This window comes from Diabrotica virgifera, chromosome 5, assembly GCF_917563875.1.
Source record: "Diabrotica virgifera virgifera chromosome 5, PGI_DIABVI_V3a".
NCBI lineage: Eukaryota > Metazoa > Arthropoda > Insecta > Coleoptera > Chrysomelidae > Diabrotica > Diabrotica virgifera.
In genome coordinates, this window is record NC_065447.1 from 174,503,558 (window position 1) to 174,531,255 (window position 27,698).

The 27,698-nt window shown below is 31.7% G+C and overlaps 1 protein-coding gene across 1 annotated transcript in view; it reads left to right on the plus strand.

The window, feature by feature from the left end:
* Nucleotides 1-27,698, plus strand: part of LOC126885220 (MMS19 nucleotide excision repair protein homolog) — a 99,505-nt gene that overhangs the window by 10,183 nt on the left and 61,624 nt on the right. The window contains exons 3-7 of the mRNA XM_050651673.1: nucleotides 291-471; nucleotides 8,150-8,352; nucleotides 11,280-11,423; nucleotides 24,425-24,982; nucleotides 26,654-27,350. Of these exons, the coding sequence (XP_050507630.1) occupies nucleotides 291-471; nucleotides 8,150-8,352; nucleotides 11,280-11,423; nucleotides 24,425-24,982; nucleotides 26,654-27,350 (1,783 nt within the window). The remainder of the gene's footprint in view (nucleotides 1-290; nucleotides 472-8,149; nucleotides 8,353-11,279; nucleotides 11,424-24,424; nucleotides 24,983-26,653; nucleotides 27,351-27,698) is intronic.

Here is a 27,698-nt window from a genome sequence, read left to right on the forward strand (position 1 = left end):
TTTCTAATTCTGTAAATAAAGGTTTACAGGGGGGTCAAAATATAGTGAATAACCCTGTACATAGTGTCTAATTTTAATTTTAATTATAATTGTTCTATGTACATACTTCAGATTTATAGAGTTATATACAATCTTTTTTTACTTTTACTTTTACTTTTACTTGACGTTATTTGCTCAACTATGTAAAAAGTTTATGCAAATAAAAAATTATTGAATTCTATTCTATTATTTTTTTTACATTACAGTAAAATCTATCTTTCAGTTTAAATGAAAGTTTTGTAATTTTTTAGGTCTTGCCTGGTACTTTATCAGGGATACTGAGGTTAATTCAGTTTAAAGATTTTCCAGGAGAACAAGTACCAGTGTTACTTAATTTAATTCATAAAAATGTTCCATGCCAGCAACAACAGAGAGCAGATCGGCACACTATATACCAAATATTTGAAATTAGTCTTAAATTACACAAAGAGAGTAGGTATATGTATATTTAAAATAGTTTACTAAAATCATTAAATATTACTTTATGTTCAACAAGAGTCAATACATACATAATCGATGTTCCTCTTATACCAAAAGGTGTCAAGGTGTCTTCTTATCTCGTTATTCTCTGCGAACTTACGCCACTTTTTTCGGTCCCTTGCTAATTCTTTGGCTTCCTGCCACGATTTTAATCTATTATTCAATATTTCCATCACACTTGTATTCTAGGTTTTCCTTGGTCGGCCTCTCCTGTTTTTCCCTATCAGCCTCGCTTCCCATGTCATTTTAACTTGTCTATTGCTAGTCATTCTAAATAGGTCTCCAGTCCATTTTCATTTCTTTTTATGAATTTTCTCCTTTAATGTTTTTACTTTTAATTTTCTTCTAATTTCTCTGTTACGTCTTTTATCAGTTCTCTTAGCTCCCACGACTTTTCTTAAATACCTCATTTTCGCGGCTTGCAATATCTTTTCTTGTTTGTCGTTCTCTGCTCCATATGTAGTGATAGGTACGTAAATTGTTTTAAATATTACCATTTTGGTTTTCCTTGTTATTTCCTTTTTATTTAAGAAGTTTTTATACAGGGAACGATATGTTCTTGTGGCTGCTTTTATTCTATTTTCAATTTCATCTTCTTGTTTCCCCTTCTTATTTAAAATTATTCGAAGGTATTTAAATGTCTCTACCTGTTCTATTTTGTTACCTTGAATTTAAATATTTACGTTAATTTCTTTGTTGGATATTGCCATCACTTTTGTTTTTTCCATATTTATTATTAGATTGTAATTTTTTAATTCTGTCTCCTATATTTTTATATTTTCTTCCAGAGCTTTTTTAGTCCTTGTCACAATAACAATATCATCTGCAAATACACCTTCGATTTTTATTTGTTGTAGGTTTCTGTATCCTATGGTATATTTTTTTGTTTTTGGTGAGCACTTTTTAATTACTTCGTCTATTACACAAATAAAAGTAGTGGGCTCAATACCCTTCCTTGTACTTCCTTCTTTGTTAAACTTTGCCAACAAGAGTCAAACAAGGTTCAAATCATTACCAAACCCTGTTCCCTTATATGACTCAGATACTGTTCTATTAGAAGTAAATCTCACTAACTACACTTTTCAAAAAGTGGAGTAAAATCGATGTAAGGGACCAAATTGTTTTTTAAATTCACCTGACTTGAATATTGGAATTTTTTTAATGTAACTTTAAAGCCTAAATAAAAACAGATATTTTATGCCATATTTCGTCACAGGAACTATGATTTATAAAATATTAGATTAATTTTTGTACTTGATGAGTTTTTCCATGCAGAATAATTGGATATTGTGAAGTTAATGAATTTGTTTCCCTAAAGTATCAAGACTTTGAGATTCAAAATGAAAGAGATAAACATAAAATAAAATGAAAGAGATAAAGTAACAAAAAATGCCGTGATACATAGTACCAAATGTTAAAACTTGATTATCTAACCTCTAAGTGAATTAAAACTGCGAATTTACACAATAAGTCAAACAAAAAATTCTTGTGAATGCACTTTTAATTTCACTCGTCTTCTTCACTCTCGCTATCAGATCTCTGAAACTTGATCTACATTTATGTTTACTCTAACAACCTATTGTTTTAAAAATCACTAAGTACCAATTCGGCGCTCCAGATTGTAAAGAAAAATTCACTAACTACAATAATAAGATTTTTAATGAGTTTTACCTTGACACCGAAATTCACAATAATGCGCTTAGTGAATTGTAAAATTATCTCAGCAATTAGAAGGCTTTAAGCACTTGGTGACTTTTCCACTGCTGGGTGGTAGGTACCGTATTGAGTACAATACATTGATGAAAATATCAAAATCTCAAAAAAGTGCACTTAGTGAGTTTTTTTTATTTTGAAGATATTCAAATCTGGTTAATTGTTTTTAAATTTGACTAACGGCCGATTTCACCAACAACAAATACATCAATGAATAGTTGTTCGTCGAATAAAATTTATTAGTCGATTATATCTTTATTATGTTTCAATATAATTTTGATTATTTCACTCATATGAGATTCCGACCAATAGAAAGCTACAGAAATAAAAATTAAACTGATAATTTTTGATAATTTCCCGTCCTCAAGTATATTACGTCAGATGCCCTTCGTTGCTATGAAAAAATACATTCAGTGACATTAATGACAATTAATGTTTTAAAAATTATAAAAGTGATGACTTTCAACCGTCAAATATTTATAACAACTGTGTGTTTAATTGTACTAATTTGTACTTACATAAATAAATTACAATAAAATTTTGGTTTTGAATAGTTTTATTCATGAAATAATCGCAACAAACTGCACTCGATCTCTAAAATTAATATAGAATTTTTACCCTCGTCACACTTTGACATAATTTCACTCGCCTTAATTAAAACTGTCAACGTGTCACTCAGGAAAAATTCAATAATTTTAGAGCTCTTGTGCAATTACTACTGATTATTTCATTCATAGGAGATTCTGACCAATAGAAAGCTACATTTAAATCGATAATTTTTGATAATTTCCCGTCGTCAAGTACCTATATTACGTCAGATGTCCTTCGTTGCTACGAAAAAATACATTCAGTTACATTAATGACAATTAATGTTTTAAAAATTATAAAAGTGATGACTTTTAACCGTCAAATTAATATTTATAACAATTGTGTGTTTAATTGTACTAATTTGTACTTACATAAATAAATTACAATAAAATTTTGGTGTTGAACAGTTTTATTCATGAAATAATCGCCACAAATTGCACTCGATCTCTAAAATTAATATTGCTCTTGTGCAATTACTACTGATAATTTAAAGTAAAACTGACGAATTTTCTTTGTTATATATATTTAAAGCGAGATTAATTATTAGAAGATTATATTATATATTAGAATTATATTTATAGAATTAGAATTATATAGAAGATTATAATTACCTTATATTAGAAGAGTAAATAGTAATTTGATAAATAAATAAATCAAATGTTATTTGACATTAGTGAACTGTAGATGTGTCAGTTTATTGGTTGAATAAGTTTATTAATTGAATAAACTACTATTCGTCGTTGGTGAAACCGGCAATTAAATTTTCATTTCTTTGAAACAGTGCAAATTGTACACATAGTCATACAGTTTGTCAATTTGAAAAGTTACCACCTTCTATAATTTGGTTCCTATAGAAAATCTAAAAATATGTAAATACACCTCAAATTTATTTGTGAGGGAAATATTTTGTAGACCAGTTTTCAACTACATTACATCAATCCTCTAGCGGGGGCGCACACCACCCCCAAAATTTTTAATGGAATCGGGGTTTGAGTGATACCTCATTTTAAAGGTCGTTCAACCAGCTTTTCAAAAATACCACATACATTATATTTCTTTTTAGTATTTTTGGAAAAATCACGTAAAACCATAAAGATATTAGTTATCGAGTTCAGAACTCCCAAAAATTTTTGGAGTATTTAGTCCAAGATTTTTTCAAAAGTACTGAAAAGAAATATAATGTATGCGATATCTTTCAAAAGATAATTGAACGAACTTTAAAATGAGATATCACTCAACCCCCCTTTTCATTAGAGATTTTGGGGGTTGTGTCCGCCCCCGTTAGAGAGTTGATGTAATTTAGTTGAAAATTGGTCTACAAAATGTCGTCGTCATAAATAAATTTGACGTGTTTTTGTACATTTTTAGATTTTTGTATAGGGATCAAATTATAGAGGGTGGTACCTTTTCAAATTGAGTCACTGTATATTGTTCTCTTCAACCACATTCAAAGCATACATTTTGATATTCTCATTTATTAATATAGTATGATACAATTGATCCAAAAGATGGCATAACCCAGACATCCAAAGTGAAAGTTATCCTCCAACACCAAATTGTTCTGTATGGTCCACATAATATTTAGAAAAAAGTCACACCATTTTGAGCGTCGGGTTTGGGGGGAGAGGGGGGAGAAATCGGTAAATTCGTAGTTTTTAAGGTATTCGTCAATATTTCTAAAACTATGCGGTTTAGCATGAACAACTCTCTATACAAAAATGTTCGACATTAAATTTGAAATTAAAAAGGCCGAATGCATAATCCTTCTAAAATAACAGTTCCAAAGTTATGGAGGTAGTACAGTAAGGTCTCTTTTTATGCGGATTTTTTTAATGCGATTTTGAAGTTGTGCGGTTTGTATTTTGTACAAAAATTTCTACTATTAACAACTAGTATAATTAATATTAACTATTCCCATCCAGATGTCAGTAATCTGAGGATTTGCAATTCGGGTATTCTCCTTGTTACATTATATAGTGTGACCAACTAGCCCGAAAGAATTACGAAGTCGTGTCCCGGACAAAGCTTCCGGGCCATCCGAATTTTCAACGTTTTGGTAAAATTTTATTTTGAAATTTTGAATACGTTATTCTTTTAAGAATTCACATTAAATTGAATTGGTGGGACGCAAAAAAGTCGACAATTTCTAGAATGTAATACTAATTCTTTTTCTTCTACGGCATTACAGCCCAAATTGAGCCTTGGACTCGTTTATTTTTTGCATCCACCCTTGTTTGTCTGTGGCTTCTCTTCTCCATACACGGACTCCTAAAAGTGCTTGTGCGTCGCTGTTTACTGTGTCTTCGCAGCGCTTTCTTGGCTTTCCAGCCGGTGTTTTTCCCAGCATTCTAGCGTTTAGTGCTCTTTGTAATACTAGTACCATATCAAAATTTTTCTTTTTTGAGAACGATTTCTGGATTGGGAGTCAAAACGTCAACAACTAAGAAAAATGTAGTTAACATTACAACCAATTGTCGCTTAATCCCAACAAAAATATGTTAAATAATCAATAAAATATTAAAGTTCTATATTTAAAAAAAAATGGCCCGATTTTCATTAAAAAGTCCCGGATTTCAGGTATTTTTTTCAGCTTTGTCCCGAATTCGACTGAATTGGAATTGGTCACACTAATTATGTAGCATGTAGCTATTACATCAATCTGAGTTTCGCATTGAAAGTTGAAGTATAACCTGTAATTGTTTTCAAATTAAATTTAAATGTTTAAGTCTTTAAGAGTTTAAATGTTGCTGATTTCAAGTAGCAGTATAATAAACAGCACATTTTGATTTCTGGATTGAAACATTTAATTAAGTGTCGTAAAGTTTTATGTTCCATAAGAAGAGGTTTTTGCAATCTCAATATCGTTAGTCTTCGTTTTTAATTTCTTCATTAAGATTTTATTTGACCCAATGGAGAAAAAAAACATCAAACACATACAATTTTTGGTGGACAAACGTCCACCATTTTATGTAATTTTAGAAAACCACGGAACGTATCCCTAGTTTTTCGATGCAAGTAAAGTCTTTTTTATGCTAACAATAAAACACTGAAAATGTTTGTTTTCTATACTTCCACAAAATTTATTATAACTAAGTGACTACAGCTGTTTCGGCAGAGTGCCTTTCTCAAGTGATATAGTTTACAATGTGTTTGCCTTTTTAAGTCTTCAACTGAAGAGGTTGAGGAGTGGGGAGCTGTTTGTCTCGAGTTGGTCATTCAGAATTATATCTGTATTTTTCTCCCCATAGCTCCCCACTCCTCAACCTCTTCAGTTGAAGACTTAAAAAGGCAAACACATTGTAGACTATATCACTTGAGAAAGGCACTCTGCCGAAACAGCTGTAGTCACTTAGTTATAATAAATTTTGTGGAAGTATAGAAAAGAAACATTTTCAGTGTTTTATTGTTAGATAAAATGAACTTCCATCAAGTAACGGTCGAATCCATCAATTCTTTTTTATGCGATTTTCTTATATGCGCTTTTCTGAAGAACGTATCCACCGCATAAAACGAGACCTTACTGTATAGTATAATCGGTCCAAAAAAAGACCTAACCCAGACATCCAAAGTAAAATTTTTCCTCCAACACCAAATTGTTCTATATGGTCCACATATTGTTCAGTAAAAAGTTACACAATTTTGAGCGTCCGGTTTGGGAGGGAGATGGGGGAGAATTCGGTAAATTAGTAGTTTTTTTTTACGTTTTTCGTCAATATTTCTAAAACTATGCTCAAGTGTAAACAATGTTCTATACAAAAATGTTCTACATAAAATTTGAAACAAAAAAGATCTGATACATAATTGTTATAAAATCAACGGTTCCAGAGTTACGGAGGGTAAAAAGTGAAGGTTTTCGATACTTTTTATATTTTTTGGGCAATTGATGATGATTTTGGGTGGTGAGGTTGACGTTTTTTCAATGGCTTATCACTAACATGCCATCGGCTACTGAAATAGCAAATTCTATTTACAAAACACAATCCTGTTAAAGAAAATTTCTTTCATCAGCAATAATATTATAAATTGCCCAAAAAATATAAAAAGCATCGAAAACCTCCACTTTTCACCCTCCGTAACTCTAGAACTGTTGATTTTATAACAATTATGTATAGAACCTTTTTTGTTTTAAATTTTATGTAGAACATTTTTGTATAGAACATTGTTTACGCTAAAGCATAGTTTTAGAAATATTGACGAAAAAAGCAAAAAAACATTTACCGACTTCTCCCCCATCTCCCCCCAAACCGGACGCTCAAAATGGTGTATCTTTTTACTGAACAATATGTTGACCATATAGAACAATTTCTTGTTGGAGGAAAACTTTTACTTTAGATGTTTGGGCTAGGCCTTTTTTTTTTTGACCAATTATACTATACTACCTCCGTAACTTTGGAACCGTTCATTTTAGAAGGATTATGCCTTTTTTATTTCAAATTTAATGTAGAACATATTTGTATAGAAGGTTGTTCATGCTAAACCGCATAGTTTTAGAAATATTGACGAAAAACGTAAAAAACTACGTTTTTACTGATTTCTGTCCCTTCTCCCCCCGCCCCTCAAACCCGACGCTCAAAATGATGTGACTTTTAGGTCTGGATCCCGCGTATGAAAAAAAAGTTGATTAATAGCAAGCTGAAAATTTGTTAATAGCTTAAGGGTGTCTAGTCGGATAAACTTTGATATATGGGAACACTGGAACAGGGGCAGTTTTAATTGTGGAACAGGTTAAAAATTTGGACCGGTCACACCACGAAAACGGCACATTTATTTTGTCCGACAAAACAGACTTAAACTCTCCGAACAGAGATTAAACTCTCATGCCAAAATCAGACTGCTATTTATCACCTGTCATAATTGCTGTCATTTGACATATTCTACATGTTCCACTCATTAAAACGCCCATTTGGTGATAAATAGCAGTCTGATTTTTGCATGAGAGTTTAATCTCTGTTCAAAGAGTTTAAGTCTGTTCTGTCGGACAAAATAAATGTGCCGTTTTCGTGGTGTGACCGTTCCAAATTTTTAACCTGTTCCACAATTAAAACTGCCCCTGTTCCAGTGTTCCCATATATAAAAGTTTATCCGACTAGACACCCTTAAGCTATTCACAAATTTTCAGCTTGCTATTAATCAACTTTTTTTTCATACGCGGGATCCAGACCTATTTTTTTTGAACATTATGTGGACCATATAGAAAAATTTGGTATCGGAGGATAACTTTCACTTTTGATGTCTGGGTTTGGGTCTAGTTATACCATACTAATACCTTATATATTTATTGTAGAAAACCTTATTGTAGAAAATTCAACATTTTTAATATAATTTTTAGAAATACTTGAAATGAAATTGGAGTTTGTGTACATAGTTTTGACACTAGTGGATGGAGAAAGAGACCCTAGAAATTTATTGTTTTTATTCAAATGGATGAAAGTGTTTCTGGACCACTTTGATCTGAAACATTTAACTGAAGACATTTTTGATGTATTGGCATGTTACTTTCCTGTGGATTTTAGAGCACCTCCATCTGAATCGGTAAGAGATTCCATAATTTAATTTTTTTTTGTATGAGTTATATATTACGCTGTATCTAGGCACACGCTAACTTGTACGCAAATCAAACAGTTAGATTCACGCGAGTCAAACGTCATCAAGCCAGTGGCGTCATTATTTGGCGTGCGCTGTAACTGGATTTTTGGTACACGCTAACTTGTGATACGTGTATGCTGTGCTAAGTACAGTGAGTGTCAGAGTGAGGTTAGATATACCCCTGTTGAGCTAGCCCCCCACCTTGCAGAAATTAAAAAACAAAAATAGCGCCAAAATACGATCTTTCACATCCCACAGAATAAAAATTTTGAGATCTCGTTACACTGGGCAATAATTTAATATTTTTTGAAGTTATACTTCTTTACGCGCATATGAGGGTAAATTTTAATAGGATTAAAACCTTTGATCCCGGCGCAGTCGCATTACAACTTTGTTCTGATTGGATGTTCAAATGACATGACAAAAATTATCCAATATGGCAGCTGTATCACAGCTGTGGGACTGTGGTTTGGTTATGTATGGTGTATGGTTGTTGCGTTTTAAAATTTGTAGGAAGAGAAACAACAAACAAAAAGTTAGTTAATGGTTATACTGCCTTTTTAAATAGTTTTCATATTATATTTTTGGACTTATTAACATAGAAGAGATGAGTGTTGCATGTCAATGTGAAAGCCCATCAAACTGTGACTAGTATGAGTGCCGCAAAATTACTGATAAAAATCCTATTAGCTCGAAGCCGTAGAGAACTGTGGATAACAACAATCAACCGGGACGATCTACGATCTCGCTTATTCAAAGCTAAAGAATCTTACACTGGTAAGTGTTTTAAAAATACTACATCAAATTTTGTTATGATATTGTCAAATTGTGAAACGTCAAAATATTTATATTTCATTTATTAACATTAATATTAATAATACAACTTGCGCAATTTGAAAAATGTGGTTTAAAAGGTTTTTTATTATAATTTTGTGTCTTTGGATTTGTCTTCCTTGGGCGTAAAATAATAAAACATCTATTTTTATATTTCACTTGTCACCGTGATGTGTAAATATGTATATCTGACACGTTAATAGTATGTGCCTTGATGGTCTTGTTGGTAGAGCATTGGACCAGAGATTGAGAATTCGCAAGGTTGCGGGTTCAATTCCTGGACGATTCATAATTTTTTCGTTTTTTTTAATATTTGGCATTGTTAAGTTTTGGTTAAATTTTGGTAATTATTGTTAATTTTTTGTATTGTAACTGTTAAGTAGGTATATTTATTTTGTTGAAATTATATTATAGTAGAAGTATAACTTCTTACGTGCGTACAAAAGTACACACACATTCTTTTTTGTTAACTCAGCCCTCCCCCCAAAACCTAAAAATGGAGGAATGGAAACGACCTTTACGGCAGAATTACGAGCTATGTATGAGCTTTCGAAGTGATATAGTTTCGACTTTTGAGCTCATTGTCTTAAACCCTAAACAACCCTTTAATTGATTCAACTCAAGAGAAAAATGTTGAGAAAAATTAAAATATATCTTATCGCCGATATAATTCGTACAGCGTATAAATTCTAAAAATAAACTCTTAAAATATGCCCATTTTTATTATTGAGCTACGACCCCTTCGCAAGAAACACATCTTCCCGGCTTAAGAGAGAATTGTACTTAAAATGAACAAAATTAATTATTTTGCCTACTACATATCGTTTACTAATTGCGTATTTTGCGAGCTCATAAATTAGTAAGCGATTATGTAGTCGCAAAATAATTAATTTTATTCATTTTATGTACAATTTTTTCTTAAGCCGGGAAGATGGGGAGGTTTTCTTGCGAAGAAGAGAGGTAGCTCAATAATCGAAATTTTATTTTAAGAGTTTATTCTTAGAATTTATATTTACGCTATACGAATTATATCCGCGATACGACATATTTTAGATCGTTTCAATATCTCTATTCTTAAGTAGTGGTGGGGGAGTTAACGTTGACTCAGCTCCCCCATAAAAAATATTAAATTCCTGCCCAGTGTAACTCCAAACTCAAAGCTTTTAATCTGCGAGATATGAAAGCTCATATATAGCTCGTAATTTAGCACTATTTATTTTTTTTATTTTTGCAAGGCGAAGGGGCCAGTTCAACAGGGGTGTTAGATATGTTTGTTGTTTATTCGCGTTGTGTTTACACTTTAATATTAATTAGTAAATAGTTTTCTTATTTTTTTTATTTGTTTAATGTTTTTTTAAATATATTATGGAGTGTGGACAATTATTTAATTCTTTGATAGTTTTAGTGAAATAGTATTACCGCCCAAAATTAAAATAAAAGGAACACCTGAAGGTGACGATCAAACCATTATTGGATTAAAGGAAAAACGAATTAAAAAATAATTTTATGAGTTTTGACAATAATAATTAATTATCTTGGGTATAAAAATTATTTTAACAGTATTTTGTACATGTCATGTCAACTAAATGTATATTTTGCTAACCTGAATATGTATGTATTTTTATATAAACATTGATTTGTTACAATTAAGTTTAAGACATCTCAATAGTTCTGCTTCCCTTCCCAAATGCCCCCAAATTCACAAATACTCGTACTTGTCTATCAAACAAACACTAAACACACACCAAAAAATCGAAAAATTAGCGTGTACCAAAAATACAGTCACAGCGCACGCTAAATAATGACGTCACTGGCTTGATGATGCTTCGTTCGCGTGGATCTAACTTTTTTATTTGCGTACAAATTAGCGTGTACGTAGACACAGCGTAAATATTAGGTATGTTTATATTGGATTAAGTCACAACTGATTGTAGTGAAAATTACTGTCTTAACTACTGTTTGATGTTTCCTGTTCAAAGTTTTAATATGAATAATAAATATATTTTGAGTTATACAATATTCTTATTTATTTGTTTTAGTCCATAACTCGAGAAGCTCTTTCTGAAGCTTTAACTCCCTGTCTGTGTGCCAAACCCGAATTTGGAGATTCGTGTATTACGTTGGCCCTTGAAAAGCTAGATTCATCATTAGAAATTGCAAAAACAGATAGCTTAAAACTACTGGTATTTATATTTTTCTCTTTTATTACTTAATTTTAGAATTTAAAAATAAACTTATACGCCGATGTCAATTATTCATCTTACTTAAAAGCTTAGGAACTTAAAATTATCAACAATCGTCTTCCAGATTTGTATTGTGTGACTATATGAGGTAAGAAACTAGAAATATAAACCTGAAAAGCTACATACAGGGTGTCCCAGACTAATTTACCCACGCTATATCTCTTAAACAAATGGAGATTTTCGAATGTGACAAAAAGTGGTCGATTCTACTTGTAATACGCTTTAATATGACGTAGAAAAAATCATCCCCTAAATATTCATCCATTAATTACAACCCCTAACTTTAATTTTTTCAATAGCACCCTGTATATTTTTTATAGTTTTGGATGTGGTCTTCTATCGTCTATTAAACACAGTTTTTGAAAATAAAATCGGTTCGTAAGTAACCAAGAAAATATCAGTTTAGTTTTGTTAATTATGTGTCCCAGACTAATTTATCCAGGCTATATTTCTTAAACGAATAGAGATTTTCGAATGGGACAAAAACGAATCTATTACATTTGTAATACACTTTAATATGGCGTAGAAAAAAAATTATCCCCTAAATATTCATCCCTTAGTTACAACCCCTAACTTTATTTTTTTAAAATAGCACCCTGTAAGTTAGGGATGAATATTTAGGGGATGAATTTTTTCTACGCCATATGAAAGTGTATTATAGATGGAATAGATCAGTTTTTGTGCCATTCGAAAATCTCTATTCGTTTAAGAAATATAGCCTGGATAAATTAGTCTGGGACACACAATTTAACAAAAATAAACTGATAGTTTCTAGGTTATTTACGAACCGATTTTATTTTCAAAAAATGTGTTGAATAGACGATAAAAGACCACATCCAAAACTATAAAAAAATATACAGGGTGCTATTAAAAAAATTAAAGTTAGGGGTTGTAACTAAGGGATGATTATTTAGTGGATGATTTTTTTGTACGCCATATTAAAGTGTATTACAAGTAGAATATATCACCTTTTGTCCCATTCGAAAATCTCTATTCGTTTAAGAGATACAGCGTGGGTAAATTAGTCTGGGACACCCTATATATTTAATTTTAGCAAAACGTCGAGATTAATATTCTTACATAGGTCGTTCAAACAAAAGATGGTTTAACCCTTGCAGGACCAACCTTTTGGTAGAAACAGCGAGGATCAAGGAGGCTCAATAAATGTCCACACATAAATTAATCAAGAACGTGCTTCTTTATTTAAACCAATTTAAAAATAACACTTTTATATTATTCCTAGACGTTAATGGAACAGTTAAAAGATACAGGAACAGTTAAATTCAATGGAATGGGGAACTTGCACATTTTTTTTTATTACATAATAATGTTCAGTTTCGTATAAAAATGAGATTTCCAAAATTTCCCGCTTCAAAAACTCATAATAACTTAGAAATACAAATTTAAAGTCTTCTTTATTTTAAAGTAGTTCAGACGGCCCGCGACGTCACATAGTTTTACATTACTTTTTTATATGGTTATATCAGTGATGTGGGAGGGTTATATGTAAGTATATTCTTCTTCTTCTTCTTTAGTTTATTGGCCTCCACCTACTTGGGTATTTGGCCACAGCATCGTCGCGAAATATGGGAAAATATTTATATTGTAATGACATTTTTTTATCGTATGTCATTGTAATAATATAAAAAATATACCAGTTTGTTGGGATTGGAGTTTACAGTTTTTGAAGGAAAAAAGAGAAAGATTAATACGGAAAATAAAGAAAAACTTTATAAGTATTGTTTAGTGCCATTCTGTACAAGTACAAGCATTCAAAACCCCAATAAAATATTTATTATTTATTATAAATTATCAAATATATTTATAAAACTTAGTGTCAGTGTCAAAACGAATGCCAAACCTATGAGGGAACTTACACATTTTTTTATTACGTAATATTATTCAGTTTCCTTTAAAAATAATATTTCCAAACTTTCACGCGGTAAAACCTCATAATAACTTAGAAGATAATTTAAAATCTATATATTTTTTTCTGTTTTCTGGCATTGGTTTAGAAGAACCCTTAGCCAATGTAAAATAGTTCAAACGATCAAAAACGCTTGTGACGTTACATAACTGTATTTTCTACTGACGTTTATAATGTCTAATTTAAAATTATATACAATTTTGTTTACTTTGTTGGTGCAGAATGTACATGCACAACTATATGACGTCACTATGCGTTTTGGACCACCTGTTTTAATTTGAATTTTTAATCGTATTTAGGGGCCAAACGAAAGACAAACAAAACTTTTTTTATCTTTGATACATGTTTTAAATTATGTTCTGTTGTGATTTATAACATTTTTTTCGAATTTAAAAATTTATGCAAGTTCCCTATTGGCATCATCGTAGGATACAGAAACATTTTTGACTTCTAGCTGTGCTTACCGCATATATACTTGCCTTTTTTAAAAACTATGGTTGTTTTTGCCCACTTATTGGCCTTTTTTCTTTTAGATTTTGGTAATTTGACACATGAATGATATCGTCCCTTTCCATTTTAGGATGGTGTTGAAGGTATTCAAGGGGATTATTTATAGTACACTGTCAAGTTTTTATAAAAGTATGAGGAAATGAATTAAATTATAGAAGTGCTAATTATGCCATCTAATAGGGCAGTAGTACGCCGACAACTACTAATTATTTGAGATTTTTAGGAACAAAGGTATTTAGAAAATCGGATGTAATGCAATGTTGTGGATACTTTTTAACCCTCCTTGGTCCTTCTAGGGTTAAACCCGGAAGACGAATACCTGATAATTTTGTTTATTGCCTTATAAATCTTAGATTTCCATAAAGGGTGGCAACAACCTGGAGGTTCTGAAATATGGGGAAAATGTATGTATGGAAATAGTAAGTTTCGTAGCTCAGTAAGTTTTTTGAAATTTACGAACCGAATAGAATAGAGACGAAAACAAGTTGGGCGCCACCCACCTGCGTAGGAATATTGTCGGCAAGAACCGAAGAGGTACAAAACAATTCTCAAAACCGCTCTAAACTTAACTGGGAGGCATGTGAGTTACTGGTATGAATACCGTACTAACAGTAGGAAATGAGGACGAATTACAGAGACTGGTCCATAAGTTCAACACAATAGCAACGAAGCTAAGCATGGTCATTTCAGACCAGAGCCCAAAAAAATAATCGTCATCAAGAACCGAGCACCTTTACAATAGAAATTGACGGAACCAGCATTGAACTGATTATTAAAATCAACTATTTAGGCATTACATCATTCAGTTACGCTGATGTAAAAGTAGAGGAAAACAATACAGAAAGCCAATAGAGTAGCAAGATGTCTAAAGACTACAATATAGAGGAGCATATATAGGAAAAACTAAAACCTGTAGGTCACTTATGACCCGGTTTCTACCGTCATGTACATGACAGATGTATTTACTATCAAGTAAGCCCAGTATGGTGAAGCCATCAAAATAGAAGTCGAGAAACTAATACAAATGCTTACCATACTTTTCACATAATGCCTTGATAGGGGAAGAACACGATCCCAATAGCAAAATGCAGTGATCATTCTAATGTTTAAGAAAGAATATTTAACAAATCTTGCAAACTATATAGAGTGAGCCTCATCTCACACATATAAAATATAAGCTTTTTACAAAAGTCATAACACACAGACTTTCGAACAAAACCAATCATGTGAGTAGACAGGGTTCTGGTCAGGCTTCGGCACAAATGACCATCTACAAGTTATTAAAAGCCTCATCGAAAAATGTGCAGAGTACAACAAACCCATCGTCTTATGATTTGTGGATTATAAGAAAGCATTTGATACAGTAGACCACCAGAAAATGCTAGAAGCCTTAAGGTACTAGTACACTTTAGAAGACTAAAAATAATCATATTTTTCAAGAATTTTTTTCTCGGAACCTTTATTAAAAATGAACATAAAACTTTTTAAATATTAATATCTAACTCTTATAGAGTACAAAAAATATATCTTTTTTCAAATAATAATAATAAATGATGGTTTTGCTTGTTTTCGATTCAGAGGGTTGCACACCAGCTAGACAGGCTGTTTCTACCATTTCAGGCGTCCTCAGTAGCTTTCGTTAGTGTGCCTACCTCTGGACCGAAAAACAGCTCTACCTTCATTTTAAAGGGAATCTGAAAAATAATTCAAATTTCCCATCAGACGCGATACAGCGACATCTACTAACAAATTGAAGAATCTAAGATGCAGAATCCACCAATTTAATAAGAATTAAAAATGGTAAATAGTATTTTAAAACTGAGATTTTTCGTGTTGAAAGTTCTTACTGGTACATCCTTAATCTGCGACTTTTTCAATTAATAAGACAGCAGACGACGAATATAGAAAACGAAAGTGAAACGATCACATTCCGCTTTCATTCGTCTAGGAAAAATGGACAGCAGAGGAACTTTCAGTACTCAAATCCGAGTAAAGGAAATAAAAATAATAAATGATGGTTTTGCTTGTTTTCGATTCAGAGGGTTGCACACCAGCTAGACAGGCTGTTTCTACCATTTCAGGCGTCCTCAGTAGCTTTCGTTAGTGTGCCTACCTCTGGACCGAAAAACAGCTCTACCATTATTTTAAAGGGAATCTGAAAAATAATTCAAATTTCCCATCAGACGCGATACAGCGACATCTACTAACAAATTGAAGAATCTCAGATGCAGAATCCACCAATTTAATAAGAATTAAAAATGGTAAATAGTATTTTAAAACTGAGATTTTTCGTGTTGAAAGTTCTTACTGGTACATCCTTAATCTGCGACTTTTTCAATTAATAAGACAGCAGACGACGAATATAGAAAACGAAAGGGAAACGATCACATTCCGCTTTCATTCGTCTAGGAAAAATGGACAGCAGAGGAACTTTCAGTACTCAAATCTGAGTAAAGGAAATAAAAATAATAAATGATGGTTTTGCTTGTTTTCGATTCAGAGGGTTGCACACCAGCTAGACAGGCTGTTTCTACCATTTCAGGCTTTCTCAGTAGCTTTCGTTAGTTTACCAGTTAGGATGTACCAGTAAGAACTTTCAACACGAAAAATCTCAGTTTTAAAATACTATTTACCATTTTTAATTCTTATTAAATTGGCGGATTCTGCATCTGAGATTCTTCAATTTGTTATATCTTTTTTCATTTATGCACGTACACTAATATTGTAGAGGGCGCCAAAGTCGAGGCCTCGAAAAATGATGGCGGACAGTGTTAATCTCAGGATTGGGATATCTGAAACAAAAAAATTGTACTGCATTTGAAAAAGGAAGGTTTCTTACGTGACAATTTGACGAAAAAATAAAAAGCAAATATTTATTAACCATGAAAAACTGAAGAAAAACGGGCGATTTTTTTACAAAATTTTTTCAAATTTCCGTAAACTCTTTTTTTTTGCGGAATTTTTCACTAACGGTGGTAAATTGTCACGTTTCAAAACCAAACCTTCCTTTTTTAAATGCCGTACGATATTTTTGTTTCAGAGATCCCAATCCTGAGATTAACTGTCCGCCATCGGAACTACTTTTTTTCGAGACCTCGACTTTGGCGCCCTCTACAATATTAGTGTACGTGCATAAATGAAAAAGATACATTTTTTGTATTCTCTGAGAGTTAGATATTAATATGTAAAAAGTTATATGTTCATTTTTAATAAAGGTTCTGAGAAAGAAAATCTTGAAAAAATGCTTATTTTTGGTTTTCTAAAGTGTACTAGTACCTTAAAGGAATGCCGAATAAATCACTATACCACTGTCACCAAAAATATCTACGATTATTTCATTCATAGGAGATTCCGACCAATAGAAAGCTACAGAAATAAAAATTAAGTGATAATTTTTGATAATATCCCGTCGTCAAGCATTACGTCAGATGCCCTTCGTTACTATGCAAAAATGAACATTTAGTGACATTAATGACAATTAATGTTTTACAACTTGTCACAGAGAACACCAAGAAAACACGTTTAGCAAATATTCAGGTGAAGATATCAGTAAAATATTACTCAAAATGATTTAAAAAGACAGTTTTATTCATAACATAATGCCAGCGAATTACCCTCGATCTCTAAAATTATTATCGACTTGTTGCCCTCGTGCCACTTTGACATAATTTCACTCCCCTTCGGGTCGTACTGTCAAAGTGTCACTCGGGAAACACATCGATAATTTTATAGCTCTCGGTCAATTACTGCCGATAATACTACGGCATGCGTCAGACTCCACGAAGATACACACAAGTTCAACACCGTGGAGTTCGTCAGAGTGACACCATTTCGCCAAAACTGTTCACAACAACAAATAGAATTAGAACCAACTGTGGTAGGTGCTCTGACTCACTTTTTAGATGTGGAAAAATACCTTCTCCAAATTGCGATTGCGGTGCTGAAAGACAAACGGTTAAGCATTTGGTGGAGGAATGCCCCATCAGATCGTACAGTGGCAATTGGTCCGATTTTTTAATGGCGACCAATGAATCGATTCAATATATTTATCAACTAAATTTTCGTTTATAAAAATTAATTATTATTATTTTTTAATGTATTGTGATCTTTATTTTGATACAAAAACTGTGATAGAGCCATACGCTAAATAAATAAATGTTCACAACAGTATTGGAATACATGTGTAAGCGTGCAAACCTAGACGAAAAGGGCATAAACGTAAATGGAGAGCAACTTAGTCACCTCAGGTTCGCGGACGACATAGTCCTGGTAACAGATCGCATTGATCATGCCATCGAAACGTGCGAAAGTCTCTACCATGCCTGTACACAAGTGGGTTTAAAGATTAACAACTCAAAAACACAAGTAATGACAAACCTCGTTCTGAATGAGAACATCAACATAGCTGGAACAAGTATACAGTGTGCAAGGCACTTATGGAATAAAATTATTTCTGCCTTGTTTCAAAAAATCATAAAAAATGCTAAGACCCGTCGATTTTTAAATAAAAATGTGCACTTTCTAAAGATAAATTTAAATTTACAGGGTGATTCGTGCAAGTCCAGCAGAGTCCATAAGCTTTATTTTTAATGGAGCACCCTGTATATTTTTATATTTTTAAAAGCTGCTTGACCACCTGATTTCAACGAACTATACCATGTAGGGTGTATTATGAATAATACAGGGTGAAATTTTGAAATTTTAAAGTATGGAAACCACTTATGGAATAAAATTGCTTGTGTCCTTATTTTAGAAAATTCTAAAAAATGCTGGGACACGTCTACTTTTAAATTCAAAAGGGCGGTTTACAAACATAAATTTAAATATACAGGGTGATTCACGCAAGTACAGCATAGTCCATGATCTTTAGTTTTAATGGATCACCCTGTATATTTTTATTTTCTTAGAAGCTACTTTATTTACAACCTCATCTCAAAAAAGTGTATTATGCAGGGTCCATTATGAATAATACAAGGTGAAATTTTGAAATTATTTATAAATTTCGGTAGACCTTAAATACAAAACCAAATAGATTTATACTTTTAGTTTAGAAAGTGTATGTCTTATTTAGCTAATTTAAAAATAATACCGTTATTTAAAGTATGATAAATTATTAATTTCAAAATTTTATGTAGGTTTTTAATATCTTGACAAAAATTATACATACTTTTAAAATTTCACGTTGTATTCATAATAGGTCCTACATAATACACTTTTTTGATGTGACGTTGTTTAGCAGATTCTAAAAATATAAAAATATACAGGGTGTTTCATTAAAATTAAAGATCATGGACTATGCTAGACTTGCGTGAGTCGCCCTGTATGTTTAAATTTATGTTTAAACAGTGCATATTTGAATTTAAAAGTTGATATATCTTAGCGTTTTTTATAATTTTTTAAAATAAGGACCCAAACAATTTTATTCCATAAGTAGTTTCCACACACTATAATTTCAAAATTTCACCCTGTATTATTCATAATATACCATACATGATGTAGTTCGATGAAATCAGGTTGTTAAGCAGCTTTTAAAAATATATAGGGTGTTCCATTAAAAATAAAGCTTATGGACTATGCTAGACTTGCGTAAATCACCCTGTACAATCAAATTTACGTTTAAAAAGCGTATATTTATATTTAAAAATGAACAGGTCTTCGCGTTTTTTAAAATTGTTTAAAACAAGGACAGAAATAATTTTATTCCATAAGTGCCTTCCACCCTATACGGGGTGTCCACTTACATTTTCCCCCATTTTAACTGCCTATAACTTCTAAACGGCTCAAGATAGAAATATGCGGTTTTCGCTGAAATGTTTTATTTTAGCAAAAGTTTTGTCTGAATGGATTGAATTTTTTATATCGCTTTTAAATACGAAAATAAAAATGGCGGATTTTTGAAAAAAACGTTGATGACTTTTTTTTTAATGGAACACCCAGTATATTTTTTTTGTAAATTGAAAGAAAATTCATTCACCTATCCAGCGATGTAAAGTTTTTCAAAATCGGTTGTCAAATCACTGAGTAATTAATTTTTAAAATGAGAGGTGCAACGTGGATATCACATACCTAAATAACATAACTAAGCAAATTGATATTATGTTATGTGATTTCCACATTGCATCTCTCATTTTAAAAATTAATTGCTCAGTCATTTGACAACCGATTTTAAAAATAATTATATCGCTGGATAGGTAAATGACCGTTTTTTCAAGTTTTTAGGTAAATGACCATTTTTTATATCGCTTTTAAATAAAAAATGGCGGATTTAAAAAAAAAAACGTTGTTGACTTTTTTTATTAAAACAGTCAGTATATTTTTTCGTAACTTGAAAAAAAAACGGTCATTTACCTATCCAGCGATATAAATTTTTTTAAAATCGGTTGTCAAATGACTGACCAATTAATTTTTAAAATGAGAGATGCAATGTGGAGCTCACATAACATAATATCAATTTGCTTCATTATGGTATTTAGGTATGTGATATCCACGTTGCACCTCTCATTTTAAAAATTAATTATTCAGTGAGGGAGCGTTCAAGTATTACGTAACGCAGTTTGGGGGGAGGGGGGTTTTGTAAAACGTTACGGCGCGTTACATGGGGGAAGGGGGGTTCGAACAGCGCGTTACGTAACATTATTTTTTAACTTAAATAAAAAAAACTACATAATTTCTTTTATGTTTTACATAAACCAATGAATTGTATTATTATTTGTCTACAGATTTTTCAGCAGACCTACTGATTTGAACTACGATCTACTGAAAACTGTATAAAACCTACTGATTTGAAATCCAATCTACTTATCTACTGAAAACTGTATAAAATCAACTGAAAACTCTAAAAAATATTCATTGCTCAAATGTAAACCATTTCTCATTTATATTATACAACCCAAAGCCCAACATCCAACAGTGCATAATCTTCTTTCGTTTCACTTCACCTAAATTATATTTGATGGTTTAGGGACATAGGATTTTCAGGGTCAAGTCAAAATGATGTCAAGTGCCTAACCTAAAGGGATTCTTTCGTTGAGAATTCTTTTGTTTTCAAAAGACCATATTATGTTTCCACTATCCGGAACTGTTCCCTCGGAGTTATTTATGAGTTTATCTGATGAATAGATAGGTAGGTACTTTATATTTTGGTAAAAATGAAGTGGGTAATTTAAGTCCATAACATGCAGTATCGTTTTCAGCAGTAGGTAGGTATTCATTAATGTTTTAAATATGTACGCAAATTTTCAAATTATTTAAAAATGTCTTTAAATAAAAAGCATTAAATACAAAACCCACTATATTGATACTTAGTTTAGAAAAGTGATAGATATTTTAAAAAATAATATCCCTATTTAAAGTGTGATTCCTGAATTATTAATTTCAAAGTTTTATGTGATTAACATCTTGACGAAAATTATACATAATTTCAAAATTTCACATTGCATTATTCATAATAGACCCTACATAATACACATTTTTGAGATGAGGTTGTTAAGCAGCTTCTAAAAACAAAAATATACAGGGTGTTTAATTAAAATTAAAGATAATGGACTACGCTAGGCTTGCATGAATCACCCTGTACATTTAAATTTATGTTTAAAAAGCACACATTTTTATATATGAAAATCTACGGGTCCCAGCGTTTTTTAAAATTATTTAAAACAAGGACAGAAATAATTTTATTCCATAAGTGCCTTCTTATATATATACAAGGTGTTTCAGAAAAAGGTAACACGATCTCTAGGATAGGTGAAAAAATAATTGGGGTTTGCTTACTAAATAATTTTGGTTTCACGATACAGGGCGTTGAAGGACAAAAAGTTTTACACATTTTTTTCACTATTTTTCCGAAACTACTGGTAACATCGTATATTATTCGTTATACAAAAATTTTTACTAAGCAAAATAAAATGTTGACATTATAAATATGTTATTTTATTTTAAGCTTTATTAAAAAAGATAAAATAGAAGAATGCATGAGAAGAACAATAAAGAATGAAACCAAAAATGTATGTAAGGATGGGGTCAAGTAGGGAAAATGTAAATTAAATGTAAATGTAAAATTAATAATAAAAGATTATTATTGTAAGTTTTGAACATATTTCATGTCATGGGACATATTTCTATCTTAAGCCGTTTAGAAGTTATAGGCAGTTAAAATAGGGGAAAATATAAGTGGACACCCGGTATAACTAACATTAGCATACAAATATCTGGGGCACAAAATTCGCTTAGAATAGGGTTGACTTGGGCGGCTTATGGAAAGCTAAGAGTTGTTTTCAAATCAGCTCTTCCCATCTGCTTGAAGAGAAAAGTTTTTGATCAATGTGTGCTGCCGGTTGTTACATATGGCGCGGAATAGCTAATAGAGTCATTTTCATGAGCATTTTTCAGTGCGTTACAGTTTTTCGATTTCTTTCTAATGCATTAAATTGTATGTGACAGAAAAAAGGCACGTCTGTGATTACAGACATTTAGAACATTTATTCTAGTTATTCTAGTTGTCGATAGATGGCGCTGTAATCGAAAAAAAAATATTTACGAATTATATATCTACGAATATAATCTGTACAATTTATAAGACTATAAAAATCAAATAAAATACCATTTTATAAATGCAATAAACACAATTGATTTGTTTTTATGCCAAATTACAAATAAAATGTGACAACTGTCAGATTTACCTAAAATGTCATGTTAGAATAAATGTCATAAATGTGTATTATCACGGACTTATCTTTTTTTCTATCATTTGTGACCAGGGCGCGAGGATATATATCCACTGATATATATCACGATATATATCGTGATATATATCATGATATTTATATTATATATATCGTGATATATATCAGTACTTCATTTCGTACTAATTTTTACATAAGAAGGTTAAAATCAACGACAATTGCTGTTGCCGTAGAAATTTGGATTCAACTGGAAAAATATCTGAGTGATCAACCAATTCAAATTAAGAACTTTTATTACAAAAGGAGGAATATGGCTCTAGGTTTGCCTCATTTTTTGGCAAACTTACTGAGACCATCGCTTTTTGGGAGAAAGACTTACTGCCGAACAAAAAGAACAGGCTTATGAATATTTTAATTCAACCAACACAGATTTTGTTCCGTTTGTAATGGATCTAACTTCTAAGTCTAAACCTTTTCCGTCTTTCATGTATGGTCCAAATTTCAAAAATCCATTATTACGGCGGAAGTCTCTTCCAATCGCTGAATCTGCTTGGCCTGATAAAAACATATTTATCGAACGAATTAATCAATTACTTACAGCAGTAGCCTCAACGGCAGGCATTGAAAGGTGCTTTTCAAGCTTTGGACTTACGGTGCATTCCAAATTACGAAATAATTTAGGAACCGAAGAGGCTGCCAAACTTGTATTCATGTTTAAATATTTAAACAGTTCTTCATACCAAAAACATGACAATTTGGAATGGATTTGGCATGAACAAGAAACTGAAAGAAGGGAAAATGAAGAGGCAGAATTAAGTCTTGGGTGCTTTACTGGTTTTGATTTGACTTCCGATGTTAAACCATCATTTTAATTAATTTTCTAAATTTTGATTTTATTTTTTAAATGTTCAGAATTTTAAGTTATTTTGGAAAAATAGAAATACCTATATGTTTAAATTAATGTTTTCAATATTTTTACTTAATTTAGTTGTTACTTGGATACTCGTATCATTTTGTTTTCCGTTTATGTAACATACTACCATACGTACGTTTATATTTTTGTATTTTTTTTAAGTATAAATATATCTTTTATACTGTTACATTCTACATTTAGAGTCTTATTTTGGTCAATTTAGTTTCTCTATTGAAATGTTTTCCAAAATATCATAAATATCATATAAATATCACATTTTGGATATATATCATATATATCCGATATTTTGATATTTATATAAATATCATGGATATTTTGTGCCCTGTTTGTGACGCACTGATTTATGCTCATGAAAAGGACTCTACTCACTAAAACGTCCGCAAACAAAATTCAAACCACACAGAGGACAATGGAACGATCCATGTTGGGATTAACCCTGGAGAGACCGAATAAGTAACATAGAATTGCGCCGTAGATCGGGAGTAACCGACGCAATCAAAAGAAAATGGAACTGGACAGGGTACGTCGCGAGAATAAAGAACGGCAGATGGACAAAACGTATACTCGAGTGGAGACCCATCAAGACGCCTTTCGAAATAGGGGACGACCACCAACAAGATGGATGCAAGCGGCTCAGGGCAGGGATTTTTCGGTAAACTACGGGAGGCCTACGTCCAACAGGACAAGTATAGGTTGAATGATGATGAAGCCTAGTATGATTTGAAGAAAATTTGACAATTTGTGTAAGCGATATGCCAGCGATCTTCATTTTAGTACCGGTTATTTTGACAACTACTATTTTTTGTTAACAAGCTTATGATGTATTTTATTTTTGAATTTATAGCATAATTGAAATGATAAATGATGCCGAAAAACATTTATTTTTTAGACAGGAGGCTGTGTGACATTTCCGACTTCAATTTACTTAGAAAAGGCTCCTGAAATATGGTCATTGCTACAAAAAGAAATCTTAACTAATACGCCAGACAATATAAGACAGGAATGTCTTACAACCCTGACTATAATCATATCAAAAATTTCAGAAGGTCGAACTGACGAATTTTTAGACGTTTTACAAAATATACTGGATACTCTAAAAGGAAACTTGCTACCTGATTCCAAATTGTTTGAGAAATCTTCACAGATTTTACTTTACGTAGTTGCAGGATCTGAGCATGCCTGTAATTATATTATAAAGGAAGTAGTACCTATCCTAACAAATATTTATAGTATGACTGCATATAATAATCAAAAATCTATTATAGTGCAAACTCTGGTTGAATTTGCCAAACATACTATCAAGTTTAACAAGACTTTATATGTCAGAGAAGTTCCAGAGCTCTTAAAAATCCCTTCGTTGTGTTTGGAAATACTTAATTATGATCATAATTCTAGGAGAGTTGGATTTGATTGTTTAACAGTACTGGTTCCTCATCTCGCAGTCGAGGTAAGTTATAATCTACTATTTTTATTGTTCAGTTAGTTGTTCAATGTTACATAAATATTCTGTTTTTACTAGCATATTAGTAAGAATAAATCCGTAGTGGAATGATTTATTTCATAAGTTTTAACTTTATACAGAGTACCAAGAAACTCTACCGACAAACGAAAATAGGAGATTCCTCAGATAATTTTAAGACAATTTAACCCAGTTCACCTAGTTCCAAAATGCTTCCTAAGGGAGCTAGAGCTGTTTGAAGATGGCGTCTTGTAATTAGTTTTTCTTAAATACCCCCAGAACGCTTCTATTTAGAAAAACGAAAATTGGTACGCGTATTTATCTTACAGAGATAAATCGATTCCATCCATTGTGAATTTCTAGTACCGGTCATAGGCGTCCGTTTTGGGTAGAGCAACGGTAATTTTGTCGCATAACTTTTTTGTCTTTAATTTTTAAGCAATTTTGACTGCGGATCATTCAATTGTGCGGTATTCCATTACTAAAAGGTACTCTTGCTTCAAGTCGATAGATTACACCGTTTTCTAGAAAAATCGATTTGAAAATTTTTCGTTTTTTGAATTAAAAAAAACTATTTAGAAAAACGAAAACTGGAACGTTTATTTATACTCCAGAGATGAATCGATTTCATTAATTGCGAATTTCTATTACCGGCCATATGCGCCCTTTTTGGGTATGTCAAAGTTTATTTTATCGGATAACTTTGTTGTCTTGAATTTTTTTTATTTAAAAAACGAAAAATTTTCAAGTCGATTTTTCTAGAAAACGGTGTGCCTTACCGACTTAAAGCAAGGAGTACCTTTTAGTACCAAAATGCCTTATAATTTAATAGTCCAGAGTCAAAAATGTTCAAGTTAAAGACAAAAAAGTGATGCGATAAAATAACCGTTGCTCTACCCAAAATGGACGCATATGTCCGGTACTAGAAATTCGCAATAGATGGAATCGATTTATCTCTCGAAGATAAATATCCTTGCTAATTTTCGTTTTTCTAACTAAAGGAGTTCTGGAAGTATTTAAGAAAACTAAGTCTTTTTGCTCTAATAGTGTGGTTAATTTAAGGTTTCTCGTACACTTCTCTAATTTCTGCATTTATTCTTCTCCTCTAAAGGTTTCTTTCATCTCTCACTTCTCCAAAGATTTTTATAAAAAACTGCGCTCCTAGATATTCAACATATTTTCCAGGTGATCCAGGTTTCACTATTATAGAGAGTCATGGAGTGGATTGTTGTTCGACATAGAGTGAGCTTTGTCGCCCTGGAGATATCTTTTTAGTTTATGCAGCGCTGCAATGCTTCAGATTTATCTTTCAATCCGCTTTTCTAGTTAAAATATTCACCGCATTTGAAAAAAGCAGTTTTGAGAAAAACGCGTTTAAAGTTTTCACAACTTTTACCTTAAATGTCATTTTTGTCTGTCAAACCGTAAAGTGATGCACACCGGAATATGTTTTTGGATCGCGGAGTAATTTACAAAAGAAAAGGGCAACAGCTGTTGAAGATGGTGATATTGATGGGTTGTTGATGAAGATGGGGATATTCAATATTCTGTATTTTCGGTAATTTTTCTCTGATTAATCTGAAATTTTCAGAGAGTGTTTTTGAAGTTATTTGGTTTTCTCCTTTTAATTATATTTGTAATAATTAATTTTATTTTCAGACAAGACTTGAAGTATATACAGCTCTACAAACAGCAATGTTTAATAACGAGACACCAGAAACTAGAAATTCATATTTAACATGTTTAAAATCAGCTGCTATTGCATTCCCTACCGAAGTGAAAACAAACATTTTGCAAAAAGTTAATTGTGAGCCGCAATTAATGGATTCTTTATTAAGTTCGTTGACTGTTTTAGTTAATGTAAAGGAATTTAAGGATTATGTTATTAATACATTTGTGGAAGCTCTTAAAAAAATGGAGCTGTCTTCAATCGCTATTAAAAATTTGAAGTGTTTAGTACAACGCTTCAAGGAACAAAATAATACTCGCCTCCTCAAAGAACTAATAACCTATAACATACTAGATATTTTAGTAGAGTTGGTTTTAACAAGAAACTGCACAGTTAACGAAGTATCAGATGTGTCCAAAATTTTAAAAGTTTTGATATCTCCACAGGCAACTGACCTGCAAATAGCCATATATGACAAATATTTTGAGAGTATATTTGACAAAATTTCTTACTGTGATTTGAATATGGTCATAATGGATGGCTTGGTGTCAACGTTGCGACAAGATGTTAAAGTAGATTACAAATTACTGGATATATGTAGAGCTTTTAGTATAGAAGGTCAAAATGACATTGTTAGAAGTACTGCTTGTGAATTATTGGCCAATTTGGTTAACAAAAAAGACGATGGTAAGTTTCTTTGATTTCGATACAATTACGATAATGGACATTTTTTCTCCTACTTCTTTCATGAGAGAGATTACTTGTCTCTGACGTTTGTTTTTGAGACTTGTACGAAATTCTACCCTTTCATTAAACTCCTCCAAGAAATCCGGTACTCTAAATAAAAATTAGCTCAACTTTTTTAGTTTTTCAATGTTTTCTCTCAAACTCTCGACTTTATTAAGAATTTTTGTAGATTCCCAAAGGCAGTTGACATTGCGGAATTTGAACCAATTCTTAAGTCTTTAAATGACTGTAGGATCGACGACAGATATTCCCAATTCATTTATAACATCTACAAAAAGCAATTAACTA